This window comes from Plecotus auritus (assembly GCF_963455305.1).
Source record: "Plecotus auritus genome assembly, chromosome: 1".
NCBI classification, from domain to species: domain Eukaryota; kingdom Metazoa; phylum Chordata; class Mammalia; order Chiroptera; family Vespertilionidae; genus Plecotus; species Plecotus auritus.
In genome coordinates this window covers 216,035,522-216,049,591 of record NC_137770.1, presented here as the reverse complement: position 1 = coordinate 216,049,591, position 14,070 = coordinate 216,035,522, and the positions used below count along the sequence as shown (strand labels likewise).

At 41.4% G+C, this 14,070-nt stretch overlaps 1 protein-coding gene across 1 annotated transcript in view; it reads right to left on the bottom strand.

The window, feature by feature from the left end:
- The window catches only part of USP46 (ubiquitin specific peptidase 46), a 61,705-nt gene that overhangs the window by 22,675 nt on the left and 24,960 nt on the right, over positions 1–14,070 (bottom strand). The window contains exons 2-4 of the mRNA XM_080648584.1: positions 13,592–13,672; positions 9,117–9,330; positions 7,272–7,501 (exon numbers count right to left, since the gene is read on the bottom strand). Coding sequence (XP_080504710.1) covers positions 7,272–7,501; positions 9,117–9,330; positions 13,592–13,672 — 525 coding nt within the window. The remainder of the gene's footprint in view (positions 1–7,271; positions 7,502–9,116; positions 9,331–13,591; positions 13,673–14,070) is intronic.

Sequence of the window (14,070 nt, the reverse complement as noted above, 5' to 3'; positions counted from 1 at the left end):
TGGGCCTACTTATTGAAGCTCACCGAAGAAGTGTATATATTCCAGCAGTTCACCAGCATTTTACCATCCTGGAGTGGGAGGGACCAATTATTCCTGCAACAACCTTGAGGTGCTCAGTCAAGTGGCAACGAAATGAAAATAATACTCCTTTACATGTGACAATTACCTTGTGACCCAATACTCCACTGCTAGGACATTACCTAAAGAATTATCAGAGATCTGAATACATCTTTTATACCTGTGTAAGTCTACTGAAGATGGTGTATTGAGACAGACTGCCCAGCGCCATATCCTATCTCTGCCCCTTATTAAAGTGGATGACTTATGGCCAGGTACTTAGCCTCTCTGTACCTCAGTTCCTCATCTGTAAAGTGGGGACAGTAAGAGTATCTATTTCATAAGGCTGTTCTAAAGATGATATAAATAATACATGTTAAGTACTTTAAGAAGTAAACATTCAACAAATCATGAGGAGTAGAAAGTGTTAAAAGGCCTAAAATGGTCAAGAAGTTGGAAACAGTTTACATACATTATGGGTATCATAGTAAGTGAAAAACTTGGCTATCTAATTATGTGAATTAATTCCAATTTTGTATTTAAAAGGCCTATATCTAGTGGTGGACAAAAGTAGATTTATAATTTTGAGTACAAAAAACACAGGGTTAATTCTTGTATTATTATTTGTTAATTATTGTATTATTTTCCATATGAACAATTGTAAACCTACTTTCACCCACCCCTGTATATTCACACACACACACACACACACACATCTCTAGCATCCTAATTTAACTTTTTATGGCGCTTATTACTGCCATGGTAGAATGCATGAAAGGCCCCAAATCCTCACCATTGCCTATACTAGCCTTTTGCCACATGACTTTACAGATCTAAGGGGTATGTTCCCCAACCCTTGATTCTACGTTCAGCCATGTGACATGCTTTGGCCAGTGGAATGTTAGAAGACATGGTATAAGCAGGGTCTTGAATAAGCACTTGTGAAACTGCTCTCTCGCCCTCTGTCATCACCATGAGGACCGGCCCACTGTGTCCAGGAGACGAGACCCATGGAGCAGAGCTGTTCTCACATCGGTGCCCAGCCAAGCCCAGTCTCGAGTCAAGCCCCAAGCTGGCCTGCAGACACACGAGTGAGCCAGATGAAATACAAACACACAAGTTCAGCCAAGTCCATAGCTGCATGAATTATAATAATAAATCATAATTGATTTAGGTCAGACTTTTAGGGTGGTTCATAACAAAGTAACAGATAACCAGTACAACTACAGCAGGTCCTTGAATAATGTGGTTTTATTCAAGGTCATTTTGTTATGACATTGGTGAGATGCTATAGGAACTTAACTCTTATTTATATCAATTAGCCAATGGTAAAATTGGTTTCATTATACACTAGAGGCCCAGTGCAGGGATTCGTGCACTGGTGGGGTCCCTCAGCCTGGCCTGCAGGAATTGGGCCGAAACCGGCCCGGTGCACAGATTCATCCAGGGCGTGTCGGGCCCATCTCACCCAGTCCCTATCAGCCAGACCCCAGCAGCATATTAGCCTTTTATTATATAGGATGTCCAACAACTGCAAAATATACATTCTTTTCAACTCAGCAAGGGAAACAGCCTTCCAGGGGTCTTCAGGCAACGTTGGGAGACATTTTTGTTGTCTCATCTTGGGGGATGCTACTGGCATCCAGCAGGTAGAAGCCAGAGATGCTGCTAAACAACCTATAATGCACAGGGCAGCACCCCACAACAAAGAATCATCTGATCTTAAATGTTAAGTTCCAAGGTTGAGAGAACCTGTTTTCAAGTACATTTAAGAAATCAGACCATGTGTTAGGATTCAAAATATGTCAAAATAAATTTAGAAAGATTGAAACCATACAGAAGATATTCCCTAACCACAATGGAATTAAATTCTACAACAATAATATTAAAATATCTAGGAAAATCCCAAATGTTTGAAAATTAAACAGCATACTGCTAAGTAATGTATGAATCAAAGAAAAAAAATCACAAGAGAAAATTAGAAAATATTTTGAACTAATGACAACACATATCAAAAGTTGTGGGATGTAGCTAAAGCAGCACTTCAAGGAAAGTTTATAGCTTTAAAATGCATATATTAATAAATAGTAGAGCAGGGTCTATCTTTTCTGTATGGTCTAATTACTATAGCCCTAATTCCTAAAATAATTTTCAGCATTTAGTAGGTACCCAATAAATATTTACTAAATGAATGAATATATAACAAAAGAATGAACAAGTAAAAAGATATCTAAATTCCAACAGAGACATCTGTGTGACAGAATTATGAATGATTTTCTTTTTATACATTCTGCTTTCTTTTTATTTTTATTTTAATCCTTACCTGAGAATATTGTTTTTTATTGATTTTAGATAGTAAAGGAGAGAGAGACACATCGATCTGTTGCCTCCTGTACACACTCCAACCAGGGATCAAATCCACAACCTAGGTATGTGCCCTGAATGGGAATCGAACCGGCAACCTTTCTGGTATACAGCATGATGCTCCACCAACTGACAACCCGGGCAGGCTATATTCTGTTTTCTTAAAATAATCCACAGGTATTATATTTTTTAATTAACAAAACTTTTTCTAGAACCAAATGGCCCTTCTCATGGGGGCCTGGGTGGGGGGTGGAGGGGAAGAAGAGGTTTATAGCCAACTGAAATCATACATAATTTAGATAGCTAGGATCAGGTTTTACTAAAACTCTTACAGCTGGAAGGGAGCAAAAACAAAGAAACATTTTCTCCTGTTAGGCAGAAATCTTTTTCTCTACTCAGTTGTTTTAGGAGATGGGGGGTGGGGGAGGTAAAAATCTAATTAACTAACTGGGTAAAGTTACTGTAACTTTCTCAATTCCCAGTGCAAACTGCTCCCAGGATTAAGACTGTGAGAAAGCACTGCTCAGGTGGATCAGGCCCGTTGGGAATATCAAAACATGGCATAAACCCTCCCACTGGATTTCTCTCTCTCCCTGCCCAGATTGACACAGTCAAAAGCAACGAGTGATCAAGCAATCTTTTTTCCTTTCTCTCTTCCCAGAACGCTGCCAGAAAAGAAAACCATTTTCTTCCCACACACAAGGATCTCATTCTGGTCTAAATGAAAATACAGCTTGTCTCCACGGAAACATATATATCACTAAGACTCCAATACTCTCAGCAAGTACAGGCTACATCTTATTCTCCTTTCTTCTCCCCAATTGGGTTCCCCAAAAACTCTAGTTTAAGAAGGGTGGAAGAGACTGAACTTGCTCTTCTTCAAAGTAATAATTACAAATTAATAGAACAAATTCATTTATACGGTATACATATAAATCATGAGCTTTGCTATGTTTCTGAGTCATAAAAATCATATTCAAATATGCTTCTAAATTCAGAGACTCCTTTCCTGGGCTTATTAGAAAAGGTGACCAGGCAGGAGCCCCACGCTGTTCAGCCAGGAACTGAAAATGCGCTGGCCTTGAGCGGTGCCAAGACGGTGGACTAGGGACAAGTGGCAACTACAACCCACCTGAATCCCACGGATTCAATCACACCTGGCCACACCACCCACCCCACTCCTCTTCTGTGAAGGGCTCAGAAGCTCTACTGGATCAATTTTTTTAAATAGTTTTTATTGATTTCAGAGAGAGAGGAAAAGAAAGGGAGAGAGAGATAGAAACATCAATGATGAGAAAGAATCACTGATCGGCTGCCTCCTGCATGCTCCCAACTGGGGATCAAGCCCTGATAGAGAAGCAAATGGTGACCTCCTGGTTCTTGGGTCGATGCTCAGCCACTGAGCCACACCGACCAGGCTCCCGGATCAATTTTAACCCCTGCAAACAAAGCAAGAAGGAGCTGTACTATCGGTAGTTAATAAAGCGATTCTGTAGACAATCTCTGACTCCAGTAACAGACAGAAATGTGTCTTAAAGCCACTGAGAAGCACTGAAAACCACCAGTTTGCAGAGCAAAGACTCCGTGTTAATGGAAAGGAAGAAAATTAACAACAAAATTGAGCTCCAATGGGCCCTGCAAATCTTATGAACTAAGCAAAGAACCGCCAAGGCAGCGCTGAGGCTGCTCTGTAAAACCCCCACACCTCAATTCTGAAGAGCCTTGCTCCAGGTTATCCAGGGAAGTCAGCACTGAATTACCCCCCTTAAAATAGTCTCTCCAGGACTACTGCAGAATGAAACTGTCTCCATAAATCGGCAGTTGACATTTGTACAGCAATCACAAGCAACATTTACAAAGGGCGAGACCCAGAAAAAAAATATATTGTTTTCTGAAAGCATGAAGGCTCCCACGAAGAGTTTTCCACAATTGGAGGAACTAGCAGCCAGGCAGCTACAATGGCAAGGTTCCCCGGGGGCTAATTTGCTGCTCGGGATCTGGTGCAGTTTCTTCCCACTGCGAGATTTCACACACACGTGGGGCCTGGCAATTCTGACTGAAGCGCCGTCTGCAGGCTGCCTGCCCTGAGCAGAGGACCTTACTCAAAGGGGGCCTGCGTTTCTCATCCTGAGCAGGAAAGCTTCAACGCTAAGTGTTCTTTTACTCCAAGTCCTCAACATTTTACAGTACAAAAAAAAAAAAAAAAAAAAAAAAGCCTGCAGGTTATGTGTTTTCTTAGAAAGTAGAGAGCTTTCTAACAATTAGAGCTTTCTAAAAATGGAATGCATCTCCTCAGGAGATTGAGTTCCCTGTCTCTGGACAGGGTCCAGTAGATGACCAACTGGCTAGGACGACACAAGAGGTACTGGGGCACAGGGCGAGGAAGGATTAGATGACTCCTAGGATCCTGTTCAGTGAAAGCACCTAAGAAAATGGAGGTGATTATCTCAGAAAGTCCAGGGGAAAAACACTCTTGCCTCAAATCATCTAGTACTCATTTCAGGGAGGAATAAATGTAAGAATCAATCTGATTGCCCCAGAAAGACATCCCCATACACTCTAATTCACTCCCACAAACCAACTATAAATGGCTGGGATCCCATTTCCACAAACTCTACAGGATCATCCAAAATCTTTGGAGAAATCTTTGGGCTCAGGTTTCCCCTCTATGGTAACCCTGCAGAAATAACAGACTAGGTGATAGCTTTTTCAATACAAATATTTGAGATACAATATTTGCATGTGTTGGGATCAACTGACCTGTTCACAAACAACAAAGAAACTACAAATACAACTGAGCCTCCCAGCTGAGCCTTCCTGAAAATCCAGACACTGGAAGATGGATTTAATAATGTGTTTATTTCAAAGATTAAAAAAAAAAAAATTAAACCATTTCATTGATCCAAAAGCAGGCAAGAGAGAAAACAAAATATAAAATAGGTGTGTTAAATAAAAACAAAGAGTAGGATAGTAAAAACATACTGCCATTTACTACGCATTTTAAATACCACCACAGATGTTTCCAGAATGTGGGAAATTCTACGGGACTAATAACCTGATTTCTTCAACAAATAAACCGGAAGGAAAATAATGGGGGATGGGGTAACCTATAGATTAAGACAGAGACTGACCAAGTGCAATGGGTGGACCATGTATGAATCCTGATTTGAATTAAGCAACTGCTAAAAAATATATATGAAATAAAAAAGTTCCAGAGCAACTGAGTGAATAATGGTTTAAAGAAATTATTTTTAAAAGTAATTGTACTTACGTTTAAAATAAAAAGATTTCTTTCCTTTTAGAGATATAGAACAAAGTAATGAAGAAACTACAAGTAAAATGATAGGTTATCTGAAATTTGCTTAAAAATAGACCAGTTTGATGATGAGGGAGGGTACATGGAACAAGAGATGAACAAGATAAGATGGGCCAATGTGTTAACAATCACTGATCGCAAGTAATACACACATGGGATTTATTATACTATTCTAATGCTGTATTCATATGAGTTTTACTGGAATGTAAAATACAAAGGAACGAAAGGAGAAAGGAAGAAAGATAGATATCTAGATAGATAAGTATATGTAGAAAATGTTTTGGCAGGATATATTTCAAAATGTTCCATTGTTACCTCTGGGCTAATGTGGGCATCTCTGAGTGGGGAGATTACTGGTAACCTTTAGTCTCTTTTTGCTTAGCTATGTTTTCTTTTTTTTACAATGAACAAATCAGAATGTTAATTCCAAAGTTGTTTAAAAGGACAGAAGAAAGACTGTCAGAAAACGAAGAGCCTTTCATTTAAATCCACATTCTTGACTACTTTTGTGTAGAAATGTTTTGGCAGGGGTTATAGCCCCTTTACAAAATCTGATAAAAGCTACTATCTACTCAGAGAAAATGCACAATCCTACAGAATTTTTCATACAATGTCAAGAAACTCGAAGGTCCCTGAGGAACCCATAGACTTCCTATGCTGTTAGTAATTATAATAAGTAATAATATCTAACATTTTTTGCATACTTCCTATGTGCCAAGCATGGTTCCAAGTGTTTTACAAATGTTAACTCACTTAATCCCCCAGCAACCCTATGAGATAGGCACTGTCATCATCCCCAGCAACCCTATGAGATAGGCACTGTCATCATCCCCAATTTACAGATGAGGAGAGAAGCCAGAGGTGGAATAATTTGCACAGGGCCTCACAGCTACCGAGTGGCTGAACCAACATTCAACTTGGCCGCCCGGCTGTAGAGCTGGGTTCTACCTACCATATTTTGCACCACATACAGACTTAAATCAAGTATACCAAGCAAACATAACATCTTGAATCATATTCTGGAGATCACATCTTCAGATCCAACTAACACCAAGTGCCTACAGACCATATGTCTAGCTCATCCAAGCACTAAGCTCACCCAGCCCTCACAACTGCAATGTAAGGGACTTGAAGGAGTCTCCTGACTTCAAGTTCACCATACCACACAGCTGATTTCCTTCAAGTCAGAGAGATGGTCTAAGTCACACATGACCTCCTTGTAACCAAAATCTTTTCAAGATAACTGGTGGAGGTCCAGTACAACAGTTCAATCTGTGGGCCCTAAAATTTGCCCAGGATGCAAAGCAACCCAATTGTTAAGAAGTGCCCTAGTCACTCTACTTTAGCCAGTTGAGACATCTTAGATGGAGACATGCTTGCAAAAGTTTGCACCTGAGGTTCATATACATAAGTAGAAGTGTCTGCATGTACTGAAGACAAATGTTGATACTATGAAACCACATCGCACTCACACGCAACCTGGCCTCTACAAATACATACAAGCAGATTACATGCGAGCCCGACCAATGCTTACAGTTTCACAGTTCAAGCATCGAGTTTCATTGGTGAGCGTTCCCTGAAAAATCTCATGGACCCAAGTGAGTTCTGGTTTATTGTTCTCTGTAGGTTCATTCATGTTGCCATTTTTTAATTTCCCATTTTGTTTCTCCTGTTTCTTCTCTTCTTGCAGTATGTCCGCAATAGTGTTTAGCAAATAGTTTAAAAATTCGTGAGCATCCTGCTGCATGTAGTTATCAAAGAGATCTGGAAAAGAGAGGGCCATTATTTCAGTCTCTGGTCCTTAAAAAGCAAACAAAAATGCTCAATTTTACAGGCGACACTTCAGTTTTTATATTGAAAGGGGGAACTAGTATGCAATGTATTCATCTCTATTTGGAAACTTCAATAGGTAAGTTTGAAAAGAATTTTTGGTCATGTTCATTTTTTACTGCCCACCAAGAACTGAATTTCATATATTTCCTTAAAGTCATCATGTAAATAAAAAGCTAGTAAAATTTCTTTACAAAAAAAATAGTAGAAATTACTTGATAAGTTCCCTGATAAAATATCAATATTTAATATGATGTGACCACCAATGATCAATTATTCATTCTGTAATTTATCCAGAGCAACCAGAGTCTCTTCCCAAAGATCACACTGAACCCTGGACCAGCCTGGAAGCAGCTTCATTGAGCACATACGGGAGACGAGGGATGTATGTGAGAATGTGTCTACCTGATAGTGTCCTAAAACCAAACACAAATGCTTCCAGAAGCCGATTGCTGGTCCCTGCCGTACAGACAACAATCTAGAGATGAGTGCAGCTGTGAGACTTCATTATTAATCATGTTCACAACGAGACTCAGGCGTGCTCTGCTTCCTTCTCAGGCTACTTTTATTCTGGTGCCGTGGTTGGCAAACTGCGGCTCACGAGCCACATGCGGCTCTTTGGCCCCTTGAGTGTGGCTCTTCCACAAAATGCCACAGCCTCGGCAAGTCTATTTTGAAGAAGTGGCGTTAGAAGAAGTTTAAGTTTAAAAAATTTGGCTCCCAAAAGAAATTTCAATCATTGTACTGTTGATATTTGGCTCTGTTGACTAATGAGTTTGCCGACCACTGTATCTGGTGCATATAAACTACAATGCCTTTAAGAGGCAGCAATCCAATTAAACGAGACTTTATAAAACAAACATCTGATTAACTCTGCAAATCTGTTGGAGCAAGGCTGAAATCTAGGATAAACACAAGTTGCCATATCAAATATTTCCAAAGTCATAAAAATTACCAACGCAAAACTTCTGGAATAACCTAGTCTCTACCACCACTTGCCCGCCCTCCCAAAATGACAGAAAAAGCAGAAAAAAATCAGGCGACAGCAGGACATATTTATCATATAAAGGTATTAATTTAATACCCTTTGTCTTAGGTAAATAAAAATGAGAGGTATTATTTTTTAAATAGCAGAGGCCCTGATTAGGTAATATGCATTTACTTTAATCACTTATAACAAGTTTATAAGATAGTACTATTTCATTCAATTATTGCATCAATCTATTTCTTCCAATCAGTGTCCTGCTTAGAAAGATGTCTTGGGCAAATTTTCCTCTTACAATGATCATACCTTACAAATATGAAACAAATAAAAAGACCATTCCAAAGTGAAATGACAAATCAATTTTTAAAGCATATTTTTAATCTAGTTTTGTTTTATGTATACTGGGTAGAAAAGAAGAAATGTATTTTCTTTGAAAAGCTATATTTGAGTAGTTGGCCATACTATTTCCCCCTGGGGAAAATGAAGGATTCATTCTGAGGATACACAGAACTGTCCATTCTCCTTATTTCAGACCCCGAGCACATTCATCTCCACACTACTCACCATTCTCTTTTCTCAGCCTTGAAATGAACTTCTTTGGTGGGATCACGCCAACCTTCTTCTTCTGCGTGGCAATGCTGTGGAAAAGGTCTGCCAGGCACGTCAACAAGTTTTCCTTCTTTTTTTGCTGGGCCTTGTATGCCAGCACATTCTCACGGAACGGCCGGCAGAAGTACAAGGCCTGAAGCACAGAGTTACAGTAGCACGTGTTCCCGAACTGCCAAAGGACAACAGGTCTGGTTCAGATCACGGCCCGCGACACGCCACCTCTGGAAGGGGTCGGGATAGGGAGAAGGCCACCCTCCAGGAACCAACCGGCCTGGAGTCCCTGCATCAGAGTGCTGCTCGCCATGTCAGAAAACGAGTCACCACCGGTGAACAGCTGACCAGCAGGGGAATGAACAGTCTACATAGCCTGCTGCCTCTCTAGCCCATCAGCATCTCTAAAAAGGTAAGCACTCTGCCTGGATAAAAAAAACTCTAATGAGACCTTCTGGTGCTTAAAAAAACAGAAAATAAAAAAACTCGACATAATACAGAGACCCAGAAAGGCAGCTGGCTAAATAAGAGATACTACACTGCAGCACATTAAAACTCCTCTAACAGCAAAAATAAAAACTCCGAACACAAAGAAACCCAGGAACTAGGAACCACTTGCTCAGATGAAACAGCCTTAACTGAATGGGACTTACTTCAGTTTTTCTCTCTCAAGATTCTAGCAGCCTGCCCACTGGCTTCAGACCACATTTCCTCGCTTCCTCCAGAGCAACAGAGGCAAGGAGATGCCTCCTCCCGTCATCCCACAGCCTCCTCCCTCGTAACTCCTGAGTTACCCTCGCTCTCATTTCTGCCAAGATGGCGATACGACAGCCCTCAGCTCCTGGTCTCCTGCATCAGATCAGGGCCCCCGCAGGAGGATTTGGTGCCTCTCAAAACCCACAGATACTCAGATGATGATTAAAGAGGGAAAAAGTCATCATCTCGCTGGCTTTACTGACTGGAAAACCAACTCTGTAAGCACACAGCAAAGATGATCACTTCAGAATTTTTCCTACACATATAATGAAAAGGGAAAAAACTAAGGAAATAAGATTAAAACCACTGAGAGCAAAATGCTGTGTAAGACTGAAATAGAACATGAGCATCTTCCTAGGACTGGCTGTTGGCTTGCGTGCCGTTTACCCAGCAGCCAGACAGATGCCCCGCCATGCTTACCGTGACATTTCTACGTATGCTAAGATAGAACATCTCCTATTTTTACATATTTTAATCTACTTGGACACAATTATGTAATAGGAGGCAAACCTCTCTCTCCTTTTTTGTTGTTGTTGTTGTTAATCCTCACCCAGGGAAACTTTTTCCATTGAGTTTTAGAGAGTGGAAAGGAGTGGAGAAGGGGGATATGGGGCGGGGGGGAAGAGAGAGAAAGAGAGGATGGAGAGAGAGAAAATGAAATATCACCGTGAGAAAGACACACCAATTGGTTGCCTCCCACATGCACCCCGACCGGGCCAGGGATAGAACCTGCAAACCCAGGTACGTGCCCTTAACCGGAATTAAACCTGTGACCCTCTGGTGCACAGGCCGATGCTCTAACCACTGAGCGCACCAGCCAGAGTGAGACAAACCCCTTTTTAAAGAAAAGCTGGACTGTCCATGAATTACCTTTCAAAGTGAACATATAGCTGTTAATGAATTTAGGTCTCACAATGCTCCCACAACCTAGGCCTTACTTCTTTCTTTCCCATAGTCTGCACTTGCATTTTCCTTAGCCAGGGCAGAATTCCCACAATTGGATATCTTCAGAGAGCATAAGCAGAGGCCTGTGCACAATGGCTAAACTATAAATTGTATTAAAATCAGAAGTCAGCATTTCGTCAACACAATGCCCTATATCCCAGTACTTCCTCCTTCCATTCTTTTCTCTTTTACGCAATGTGTTGTCTTTACTCAAATACCCTTCAGTCACACTTGGTCTTGATCCAATGGACAAGTCCTGGAGAAGAAAAGGAAATGACGTTCACCAGGTATCCACAATGTACTGCAGCCTCGTGTCAAGCCTTCAATAGGAGCTCTGATGGGCCCTTCACTATAAACCAAGAGGTAGAAACCATTGATTTCCACTGTACAGATGGGGAAAGGAGGCTGAGAGAGGTCAAAGGACTTGCCCAAGATCAGACAGCTAGGGAAAGGCATAGGCAGAGCTCAGACTTGGGCCTGTATTACTTTGAAGCCAATATCCATTCTTACTATTATAATCATAGGCAGCATTAACTTACGGAGAATATTTCCAGCCTCCTCCATGGAAATTACTACCTATCCCACCTGGGTACTGACTATGCTCAGAGCAGTTATTCCAGAAAATCGGGTGCTTGTGAGTTAACACCTGATGCCAGTTAAAGCTCCACCTCAGAAGGAAGCGCACGAGGGTGGTGGGTGATGCTGCCTTACTACTTGGTCATAATCAACTTATCAAGGAAGCAGAGCCTGGTAAGTCTGGCCATAAACAAGGGAGCAGTGCTGAGCACAGATGAAATGAAGCCAAGGAATTTTGAGATAAACTGGTCCCCCACTCCCCGCCCATACCACCACCAAGTTATATTGTTAAACACTTACTGGTGATGAGTTGGAAACACTTTTGTTTTTTTTGAATTTTTAAATTTTATTTTATTGTTTAAAGTATTACAAATACTTTCCTTTTTTTCCCCCATTGACCTTCCCCCCGTCCTCCCCCCACAGTGTCTTGTGTCCATTGCAGAGAAAAAGGAACCCTCATGCACTGCTGGTGGGAATGCAGACTGGTGCAGCCACTGTGGGAAATAGTATGGAGTCTCCTCAAAAAACTAAAAATGCAACTCCCATTTGACCCAGTAATCCCACTTCTAGGACTATATCCTAAGAAAACAGAAACACCAATCAGAAAGGATATATACACCCCTATGTTCATAGCAGCACAATTCACCATAGCTAAGATTTGGAAACAGCCTAAATGCCCATCAGCAGATGAGTGGATTAGAAAACAGTGGTACGTCTACACAATGAAATACTACGCTGCTGTAAAAAAGATGGCAACACTTTTAAAACTCTGATTGTACCGATGTATCTGAAACAAAGACTACCTGAGGAGTCTATACATCCAGAGGACAAAGGGGGAGCATGTGAAAGCAGATTTCGCAACAGAAGTTAATAAAATCTCCTCTCAAAGGTATGTGTACAATGGAAATCCTTTAAAACAGCGGTTGCCAACCGGTGGTCCACAGACCACTGGTGGTCCGTGAGGTCCGAAAGGTTGGCAACCTCTGCTTTAAAATACAGGTAGGAAAAAATAAGAACCTGATGCAATAATGTAGTAGTTAAACCCTTCTTTCTGAGATAACTCACATTTTCAAAAATGTCTCCCTCCCCAACATTTGCCACTTCTGGTAACTAAAGAGCATGAACAATTGTCTAAAAATTTTTTATGAAAATGGCAGTGGAGCCCTGGCTGGTTTGCTCAGTGGTTAGAGTGTCTTCCCTCAAACCAAAGGTCTCGGGTTCAATTCCTGGTCAAGGGCAACCAACATACCTTGGTTGCAGATTCAATCTCTGGCCCCAATTGGGCATGAGCAGGAAGCAACTAATCCATGTGTCAATCCATGTGTATCTCTCACATCGATGTGCCTCTCTCTCTCTATCTCTCTCTTTCTCTCTCTCCCTCCCTCCCTCCCTCCCCTCTCTCTTCCACTCTCTCTAAAAAATATCCACAGTCCTGGGGTGAGGATTTAAAAAAAATAAAAAGAATCAGAGAAAAACAAGTATCACATGATCGCACTCATATGTGGAATCTAAGTAACAAAATAAACTGATGCCGAAACCGGTTTGGCTCAGTGGATAGAGCGTCGGCCTGCGGACTGAAAGGTCCTGGGTTCGATTCCGGTCAAGGGCATGTACCTTGGTTGCGGGCGCATCCCCAGTGGGAGGTGTGCAGGAGGCAGCTGATCGATGTTTCTCTCTCATCGATGTTTCTGGCTCTCTATCCCTCTCCCTTCCTCTCTGTGAAATATCAATAAAATATATTTAAAAAAAATAAATAAATAAAAAATAAACTGATGAACGAAGTGGATCCAGAGACATAGACACATAGAACAGAGTGCAGAATCTCAGAGGGAATTCAGGGGAGGGTGGGTGGGTGGGAGATAATCAACCAAAGGCCTTGTATGCATATATGCATAACCCATGGGCATGGACAATAGGGTGCTGAAGGCCTGGGGCGAGGGGCTGGGTTGTGGGGGCGGGCTGGAAGGAGTCAATGGGGGGGAAAAGGGAGGACATAATGTAATACTTTCAACAATAAAGAATTATTTTTAAAAAAGAAAAGAAAATGGCAGTGAAATTGCTTCAAGTATTCTAAAACATTTGATAAAAATAATACATTTTAATAGTTTCAACAATAAAGATAAATTTAAAAATTAAATAATAATACATTTTTAAATACTTACATTGACCAATCCGAAGTAGTGCTCATTGATGGGAAACTGCTCTGGGCCGATGTCTTTTTCCAGAGCAGAGGCATTGGTGCCCTACAAGAGAAAAAGAACGAGAGCTCTGTTGCATGTAAAAGAGACAAGAAAGTAAAATGATACTTGAGAGGCCACTTGAGACAAGCATCTCCCCTGGTTGCCCTGGTGTTCGATGTTCATGCTGAAAGAAAAGGGGTCAGAAGTAAAGCAGCCGTACCTCTCCTCGTCTGACTTAATCGTCCCTCAGATTTGTTCCTCCTGACTTCAATTATCTCCTACTAAGAAAGGAGGTTCGCGACCAGCAAATGAGCAAACTGTCGCTAGGAGCTTCTGAACAGCCCGGCTGGTGTGGCTCAGTGGTTGAGCGTCAACCCATGAACCAGGAGAACACGGTTTGATTCCCAGTCAGGGCACATGCCTGGGTTGTGGGCTCGACCCCCAGTGGTAGGCGTGCAGGA